The 7,949-nt window shown below is 39.8% G+C and overlaps 1 protein-coding gene across 2 annotated transcripts; it reads left to right on the forward strand.

The window, feature by feature from the left end:
* Nucleotides 1-335: 335 nt before the first annotated feature.
* LOC123132284 (LEC14B protein) lies at nt 336-7,647 on the forward strand. Of its 2 annotated transcripts, none has more exons than XM_044552074.1 (10): nt 336-553; nt 1,581-2,030; nt 2,141-2,260; nt 2,823-2,900; nt 3,213-3,389; nt 4,596-4,673; nt 5,636-5,808; nt 5,914-6,069; nt 6,167-6,227; nt 7,057-7,647. In XM_044552074.1, the coding sequence occupies exons 2-10, from the start codon at nt 1,659-1,661 to the stop codon at nt 7,219-7,221; spliced, it is 1,380 nt and encodes a 459-aa protein (XP_044408009.1). In that variant the 5' UTR covers nt 336-553; nt 1,581-1,658; the 3' UTR covers nt 7,222-7,647. The 2 variants fall into 2 exon arrangements, with proteins under 2 accessions (XP_044408009.1, XP_044408014.1); XM_044552079.1 differs by having other exon boundaries at nt 379-491.
* Nucleotides 7,648-7,949: the final 302 nt, after the last annotated feature.

The raw sequence follows: 7,949 nt of genomic DNA on the forward strand, positions 1-7,949 counted from the left end.
CCAGAGATGCATCCATAAGGTCGCAACATCTCGTTTCTCAGAAGCCAGTTATTCCTCCATATATTGGTAGTTGCACCGTTACCAATCTGTCGGATCAAACCCTGTTTCAACACATCACGGCCTTCAATTAAAGATCTCCAGATCTGGCTCGGATGTCCCCGCGAAGCTTGAAGAATGTCACTTGTTGCCTCAAACTGGACATGGAGCAACGAGAGATGAGCCGTGCCCAATGCGACCCACGGGCCAGCAACGCAGCCCGAGTCGTAGGGTCACCGACCGGCCCGTTCGTGAAGGCTGAAATGGGTCGGCGGTTGGCAAGCGGTGGTTGTCAGCCAAAAAAATGTCAGCTAGTGGGACCCTCTCCGAGAAAACGGGTGGCAAAAAATCTGCTCGCTGCCAAGCACGACGGAGGAGGAGAAGAGCAGGCCCCAACTCCCAAGCGGCGCCCAGTGAGCAACGACCGCGAGCTAGCTCGATTCCGCTCCGCTCCGGTTCGATTCGATTCTGCGGCATCCTCCTCCCCGTCAAACCAGTCCCTCTCCGTCCCTGCTCGGTTAGCCCCGTCCATCGAGTTCCTCTGTCGTTTCTGTCCGTGTTCTTGTTGCTTAGGAATTAGGAGATGAGGTTGCGCTGCGGGAGAAGCGCGCGACGAGGATCGGTAGTAGGTCAGCAGCCACCGCTCCTGCTATATATGCTAAGCCGCCGCCAGTGTTTGTGCGATGTTGCCGGCTTATTAGAGCATCTCCAATAGCTGCTGCCTGTTGGTGTCTTGTTGTGGCGTCATGTGCTTCTCCTGAATCTGTTGTACGCTTAGCTGAAGAAACGTGCAGTTTTTTTTAGAGTAGTATTTTGGTCTGACGGCTTCAACGCTTTTCTTTAGCGCAAGTGCTTGACTGATGAGCTTATGTTGAAGTGTGCTGATTTTGCACTATCGAAATTGGGAAATACTCCCTCCGTTCCAAAATAGATGGCTCAACTTTGTACTAACTTTAATACTAACTTTAGTATAAAGTTAGTACAAAGTTGAGTCATCTATTTTGGAACGGAGGGAGTAGTACGGATGCAAGATTCATTGTTTGTTCTTGCTTACTATCTGATCATAACTTCGACCAAGCAGAGAACATGTACGCGCAGAATAAGTTATGTGATAAGACTCATGGTATCACGCTCAGTTGCTTTGGCTACAACTTCTAGCTCTGAATATCTCCTTCATAGGACATTGCTAAACCGATCCTTCCAAGCTGTGTAATGCCGAGCTGAGCTGTTTGTAAACTTAATTAGATCTGTTTGACAGTTAAGTACCTCCTTTCTTAAAAAGGGAACAATTGAACTATTGTAGGGAGAAAGCACGTGCTCTTTGGGTTGGGTTGTTATTTTCAGTTACTCGTAGCACATTCCATAATCATTGGTAAACATATCTCGCTCTTGTCACCGCCAGTGTTTGTGTGCTAAGCCGCCGCCAGTGTATGCTTTTACCAGTGTATACGAATCTTGCATCCATAAGCATATATAACTCTTATCAGTGTATGCTTTTACCTACTCGCCCGCTCACATCATTTTTTTTTTTGGAACTTCTTCAGTCTCCAGAAGCAAGCTTTGGAGCTACATATCAATGAGCATTCGGAAGGAGAATTGACATACATATAGCAGTTGAAAGGATGGGTTATGGCATGAGTAGGCTACATGAGGGATACAGTGAGCCTGAAGGGCTGAATAGTGATGGATCTAGTTCAGTCGAAGTGAATAATGATTTCTCAAAGTTACACAATGATATTTTCCATATGACTCGACTAAGATCAGGACCTAGTGAAAGCATCCGCAAGTCCATGGATAGAGTCTCAGTGACTAGGTTGTTACGTGGAAGGGAAGTTAATTCTTCAGGAAATGGAAAGTTCTCTCCGGTTGATCGTGCATTCGTTCTTGGTCATTATCTTCCAGTGGATGGTCCTGAAACGGTGGATACAATGGATTCACGAGCTTATGTTTCACAGTTTTCTGCCGATGGTTCTCTTTTTGTTGCTGGTTTTCAGGTATGCTATGCTCTAATGCAATAGTAGAGGTTTTACTAAGCTCTATAAGCACAGGTAAAATTTCCTGAAATTTTACGATGTCCTAATCGTCCTTTTGTTTTCATTATCAGGGAAGCCACATAAGAATATATGATGTCGATAAAGGTTGGGAAATACACAAGGACATTCATGCTAGAAGTTTGAGATGGACAATTAGTGATGCAGCGTTATCACCTGATCAAAGGTTCCTTGTAAGTTAACTAAAACTTAACTAGTAAGATCTTTGTCTTATCTTTCAGTTCATCTTAATTTCCCCCTAACTCTATATGCATGGGCTCAGTTTTGGAAACGTGTAGTTCTCTAGTACAACTTTTATCGATTCATGCAGTCAATCTCTTTCATTATTCTTATTGAGAGGAAATGCATGCATGACATGCAATTGCCTTGAACCGAAGAGGATGAACTGAAGTTTATAAGGTATCTGATTTGGGGAACAAGGCTAGTGCGGGTGTGCTTTTAGTTCTTACTGTACTAGTAGTGGAAACATTGTGAGGGTTGGAAAACAGCACTTGATGTTTCATCTGAGCTATTGTCAATAGGTTGATAAGATAACTCCAGTAGCTTTAGTTCGAATCTGATCTTTCTGGTTACCAGTGCTAAATTGGAACATATTGGAAAAATGGATAGTTAGTTCTTTCTATCTGTATGGTATTATTGTGTAGCCTAACTTCATCGGTTACCTGTTCCCTTTATCTTCCTTTTCTGCATGCAAAGTTGGATTTGTGAACTTTCTTATGACGTATCAATCTGCAGGTCTACTCTAGTCTGGCACCCATTATCCATATTGTCAATGTTGGTACTGCTTCAAGAGAATCATATGCTAATGTCACTGTGAGTTCTCATGAAGATTTGCCCTTCTGCAGGAAAAATGGCATTTTTTCTCTGTTGAGATAGTGCCACCCTTGTCCTATTTTATGGTTATAATTTTTTGATATCTTCAGTACTATGGAAATATACTACTTTATGACTTCAGGCATTTTAAGTTTACTTTGTGATTCAACAGGCCCACTGCTGATTTAATATTTACTTAATCGTCCTGTAGCACATCCACATGCATTGGATTGTTCTCTGCACAAAGATGCTTGATATGCACTTCAAATACTTTTCTGTTAAACTATTAATGCCGCTTACGTCTTTCTGCAGGACATCCATGATGGATTAGATTTTTCAGAGCATGAAGATGTTAGATATTCATTTGGACTCTTTTCTGTTAAATTTTCCACTGATGGGCGGGAGCTTGTTGCTGGCAGTAATGATGATTCAATATATGTCTATGACCTTCAGGCCAACAAAGTGACATTGCGTTTGCCTGCCCATACAGTATGATGTTATATTTTCTCTTGGGTTGTATCTTCTTTCATCTTTGTCTGATCACATTTTTTGGGTTTCTTATCTCACTGGAAGTGATTAGTAGTCCAATGATCTTAAGTTGGTTGTGCTATCTTACCAGCCAAGTAACTTCATCCATACTTTGTCCAGATATGATTTCTTTTTTATTTCCCATGAAGTGGGCATGGGTGACAACTGAGGTAGTTATACCCCGAAAATTGATCTAAACTCTAAAGAAAAATGATATGGTGATTTTGAAGATGGATAATGGTATTAATAAAAAATATTTGGTGGGCAGAAGGTGTGGAAACTCTCATTTGGTTGATTTCTCAGGTGTAAATGGCACTCCTTGTCGGGGCTGCAAAATTTGGCAGCCATCAGCCGACATCAATTTAATCTCTGACCTTTTTATATGGGTCCGCCATGGTTTGGCCAATTTTCGACAGGACATGTCGCTGCACCTAACCAAGCATACTATGTACCTTCAATGTGTCTCTGACGATATTTTGTTACCATTTTTTTTATTAAAGAGGTTTTACCTACCAACTTAAAAGAACGTACAACTAAACCATTGGCATTGCTCTTTTAAATGCAACACCTGTGTGCTCACAAATTTTGTTCTAGAAACTATGCTTGGATACCAAACTGACTTGGCTAAGTCAACTGATTGATTATTCTTTTTTACTATGATTCATGTATAAAAAGCTAGGAAGTTCTCTGCTCCAGTCAGGGAATTTATCCTTGGATTTTTAATAATGACTTGATAAAATCTTCCTTTTTTTTGCAATCCAGTGGCAACAGTATATATTTTGGAAGTATCATGTTGGATTATCAGGAGCAGATGAAAATTTGCAGCCTTAACATCTTGCTCTACTGGTTTGTTGGGCACAGGCACACTCTGTTTTGCTCTTTGTTCTGAAAAACAAACTCTCCTAATACTTGTTCGAAAAATAAACTAGGCATGTATAGGAAATTTTAGCTAGCCTGGAAACTTAATATTACCTCTGTTTCTAAATATAAGACGTTTTGGCAGTTTAGATTGAACACAGTTTGAGATGCATATAGATTATCATAGCAGCAATGCAATTGAATCCTTGCTTGTTTCCTTTATGGATTGTTTGCATCTCAGAAATCTTTGTGTAATAAATATTTGATATGTTAGTTGATAGTGTAATTGATTTTCTTTTTACATTTCAGTCTGATGTCAACACAGTAGCATTTGCTGATGAATCTGGTAACCTACTTTATTCTGGAAGCGATGATAACTTGTGCAAGGTAGCTTACTATTATTATTTTTTTTACGTGATTGCTTTTTCCTGGCAACATTATGTAATTTCTTCTGTATTAACGTATTTGGCTGAATTGCTATTCTCATATTTCCTGATCGTATCTGAACATATAAAGTGTGAAGGCTTTTTATGTTGCAACCCTCCATATTGCTGAATGACTGTACATGCTTGGATATTTTTGTTTCCAGTAGAGTAGCAGATCACTTGTCATGATTTCTAAAAAAATAAAGAAATAAAAGATTACATGCCATGAAGCTGATGATGTGCCGGCTAATATTCCTTAGCATTTTTTCACGGCCTTTTCTTATACCTGGAAATATGCTTTGGCGAGTGCATAAATAAAATGAGATGGTTCAACAGAACATGTTGGACGTCATTATCCTAACTTATATTTTTTGTTACTCTACTCCAGTATTATTGCCTACCTACCGTTTTTCACAGTACCGCTGCCCTGATTCTTAATTCTCAAATAAAGAAGTAATCAAATTGAATTCTTACTAGTTCTGATGTTGCAATAGCATTAGTTAAGCATTCATTTATTTATTTTTCTTATCTTTCTGGGAATTTTGTTTATATTTCTTAGGGGATTGCCTGTATCGCATCGATACAATCCTGTTATTGAGCTACCAAACGTGTAGTTTAAAAATGGTTGCACCATTCTTTTTGTTACCTTGAGTACCGGAGAAGCAAGTACCTAGTAAATCATCAATTAGAGATTACTACATGCCTTTTACCCTAGGCATCATATATGTTTATATTTTAGTAGTGGACAACAGGACAAGCACCTATAATTCATTTGTCAAGAATTCCTATGTGGTTTTGCATTAGGTGCCAACCTTTGTGTTAGCTAAGTTTGAGGTTTCCTCTGGAACACGAATAAAAATTTATTCTTAACTTCTTTTCATTTTAGAAACTTTGTAGTATGTGATCCTGGTAGCCTGTCTTCAGGTCTGGGACAGACGTTGTTTGTCCACAGGGGAAGCGGCTGGGGTTTTGACTGGACATCTGCATGGCATTACTCATATTGACAGCCGTGGAGATGGTCGATGTTTCATATCAAATGGAAAAGATCAAGCTATTAAGATGTGGGACATCCGGAAAATGACATCCAATGCTGATGGGTATGTCTTAAGCAACAGGCAGTCTGCTTAGTCCACTTTTTTGTTGCTCGGATTTGGACATATTGACTTACTGCAGAGCTATACTGATCCTATTGTTTGATACAGTTCCGAAAACAGAGTCCCTGCCTGGGACTACAGATATTCAAGATATCCACAACAGTACAAGCAACAAAAGCATCCACATGACCAGTCAGTAGCTACATACCGGGGCCATTCAGTTCTCCGTACATTGATTCGTTGCTATTTTTCTCCCACATATAGGTACATACTGTGACTGCTCGGGAACTTGGCATCATTTTTTTTCAGATTATATGTAGTGGATATGTGCTAATGGCCTAATACCCTGTGCTTCGTACAGCACAGGACAGAAGTACATATATACAGGATCTTATGATGCTAGTGTCTGCATCTATGATGTGGTACGTCTCTATTCAACATGCATGGCAGCCCATTCAAGTTCTTTTGTTCTTGTCATCAACACGATCTCCTGTATACTTTCTTCTCTAAATATATGTTACAATTTCTTTAAACATAATGACGAGAAACTACTCTTGATGAGAAATTTAGGCTAATTTCATGTAACAAATCTGGACGCTTTTATGTCCATTTTCTTAATCAAAATTTTAGAAGGTTGATTGCACACATTCTACGGCTGTAAAAAGTGATGGAGAAGATACTTGAAGTACCATTCATTGCACACAGTCTACGGCTGTAAAAAGTGATGGATAACATACTTGAAGTACAATTTCTTGGATGCATTTCCTTTTACTTGTTCTCTTTCCTGTTCAAACAAAATTCAACTTTTTCATGTTAATCCAGTGGCAATTTTTTATTGTTCTACAACCAGAATGCCATATGACAACATTACTACGTGAGTGCGTGTATGGATCTCATACATAGGCACATGGTGTAGACATGCCTCTTGAATTTGAAATGTGACACTTCACACCTAGGTACTCCCTCCGTATCAAAATATAAGACGTTTGTTGACACTATTTTAGTGTCAAACAAACGTCTTACATTTTGATACAGAGGGATTAGCTTTTAGCCACTCTTGGATTAACATATATCTTTCAGTGAGGTGCCATGGCCGTGCGACCATACATGAATAGTCACAACCAAATGCAGACCAAACAATCCACTTTTGCTCCTTTCACTTATGAGAAATTGAACTACTAGTTCATTTTACTTTTCATGATTTGCAAAGGCTCTTCCAACATATTTTATTATCCTTGTTCCCATGTTCAGGTAAGTGGGTCGCAAGTTGCCAAACTGCAAGGACATCATCATTTGGCAGTTCGAGACTGCAGCTGGCATCCGTCCGATCCAATGCTTGTCAGTTCATCATGGGACGGCCAGGTTGCCAGATGGTCCAGGACTCGCTCCAAGCAAGATACTTGTGAACTCGATTAAATCGAGTGTGCAGATACTTCGCGTGCCCTGTAATCTTCCGATATCAGGTGCAATCTTGGGTCAAAAGGGATACTCGGCACGGCTTGACAAAACAATAGAAAATGAAAAGGAACTCTAGCTATGATGTACATATAAAATGGAAGCCAAGCCAAGTGCATATGTAGTAGTATTTCATTACACCTTCGGAGAAGGTAACGAAACAACCTATCCTTAGATGGTGCATACGTGTATACGTCCTTGGTTGTTTTTGCTCTTCCGGTGAGCAGTTGCAGCTCATCCTTTCAGAAGCAGAACTGTTTGTACTTCGTGAGAGAAATTTGTTGCAGCAAAAGCACTGTATATTTGTACCTATACTACCTGTACTTTGCAAGAAATTTCTCGCAGCTAGAGGTAGTCGTGGTTTCGTATTTTCCTTATCTTTCAGTATGTTAAGTTGTCATTGCACAGCAGTAGGGACGCTTGAACAAAGCAATCCGGAAGGAAAAACTTTTCGCGCAACATGTTCTCCGTATTTGCAACTATGTTGTTTCTGTACTCTCGTTTGGCATTTGTGCTTCATCCTTTTAACAGCAGAACTGTTTGAAGCAGAAATATGATGCATAAAAAGTTTGGCAGGTGTTTCCCGCCTTACTGAATGTGACTATAGTTCTGTGGATGCTTATAATAAGTTACTGTACATTCAGGCGTTCATGATGAGTAACTTGCTATATTATGAATGTTTATATAGT

Source organism: Triticum aestivum, chromosome 1B (genome assembly GCF_018294505.1).
Source record: "Triticum aestivum cultivar Chinese Spring chromosome 1B, IWGSC CS RefSeq v2.1, whole genome shotgun sequence".
Classification (NCBI taxonomy): domain Eukaryota; kingdom Viridiplantae; phylum Streptophyta; class Magnoliopsida; order Poales; family Poaceae; genus Triticum; species Triticum aestivum.